The sequence below is a fragment of the Eimeria tenella genome, genomic scaffold (assembly GCF_000499545.2).
Source record: "Eimeria tenella Houghton genomic scaffold, Eth_scaff3774, whole genome shotgun sequence".
NCBI lineage: Eukaryota > Apicomplexa > Conoidasida > Eucoccidiorida > Eimeriidae > Eimeria > Eimeria tenella.
This window is the reverse complement of record NW_013544698.1, coordinates 1-1,021: the sequence shown is the minus strand read 5'-3', so window position 1 is coordinate 1,021 and position 1,021 is coordinate 1. Positions and strand designations below refer to the sequence as shown.

Genomic DNA, 1,021 nt, shown 5'->3' with positions numbered 1-1,021 from the left:
CATGTCCCCCTTTCAAAACCACCAAAGCTGCATGGCGCCTGGAGACAGAAGGGTTTAGCGCTACCAAGTCGTTGTCTGCCAGCTTCCCTGCGCGCAGCAAAACCTAAACCCTAAACCCTAAACCCTAAGCCCTAAACCCTAAACGCTCGACCCAGCCGTGAATTAGCCCTCTCGAACCGCGACAGGCTGCCCCTTCTTTTCCTTCCTCCCCCCACCCCAAACCCCAAAGCCCAAACCCTAAACCCCAAACCCTAAACCCTAAACCCTAAACCCTAAACCCTCGACGCACCAATGCGGTAGAAGGACTTGCCGCGCAGCAAGATCTCGACAGTGGTGGCGTCTCCTTCTCTCCTTTCCAAAAGTCTCAAAACTGGAAGAGACCTTTCTTCTGTTTCTATATCGTGGCAAATGACCAGCCACGCTGCACGCGCGGCGCCCAAAACTAGGGTTTAGGGTTTAGGGTTTAGGGTTTGCGCCGCGACGCGCAAGCCGGGAGACGCCGCCGCGCCAAGCCTCAACCAACTCCCCAAACCCTAAACCCTAAACCCTAAGCCCTACGGCGCCCCGTTGAGCCGTGCCGCGCGCGGCCCTTCAGCCAAACCCTAAACCCCAAACCCTAAACCCTAAACCCTAAACCCTAAACCCTAAACCTTAAACCCTAGACCCCAGGCCCGCCCCTGCAGCTGCGCGTCCGCGGCCGCCCGTGCCGCCCGCGCCCCCCAGCGCAAACGCTGAACCCCAACCCCCAAACCCTAAACCCTAAACCCTAAACCCTACACTCGAGCTCCGTGTCTTCGAGAATGTTTTGTCTTATTTCCATTAAAATTCTCCCCAAATGGTTTTGTCCTCTCGAGTGACTTGTTTGCCCAAAGAAAGCATCTCCAGTGTTTAGCCAAACGAGCTCCCTGCCCCCCGTCTGCTTCAGCTTTTCCCGCAGCTCTGCGCGCAAACCCTAAATTAGGGTTTAGGGTTTACGGCTCCGCACGGCTTCCCGGAGAAGCCGCACACGCGCCAGCCAAAC

At 56.9% G+C, this 1,021-nt stretch overlaps 1 protein-coding gene across 1 annotated transcript; it reads right to left on the bottom strand.

The window, feature by feature from the left end:
- Positions 1–289: 289 nt before the first annotated feature.
- On the bottom strand, positions 290–820 carry ETH_00036090 (uncharacterized protein; the record flags this gene model as incomplete). The annotated part of the gene is made up of 2 exons (XM_013379673.1): positions 290–421; positions 778–820. Coding segments are annotated over 2 exons (175 nt in total), but the record flags the coding sequence as incomplete, so codon positions are not given.
- Between the last annotated feature and the right edge of the window lie 201 nt (positions 821–1,021).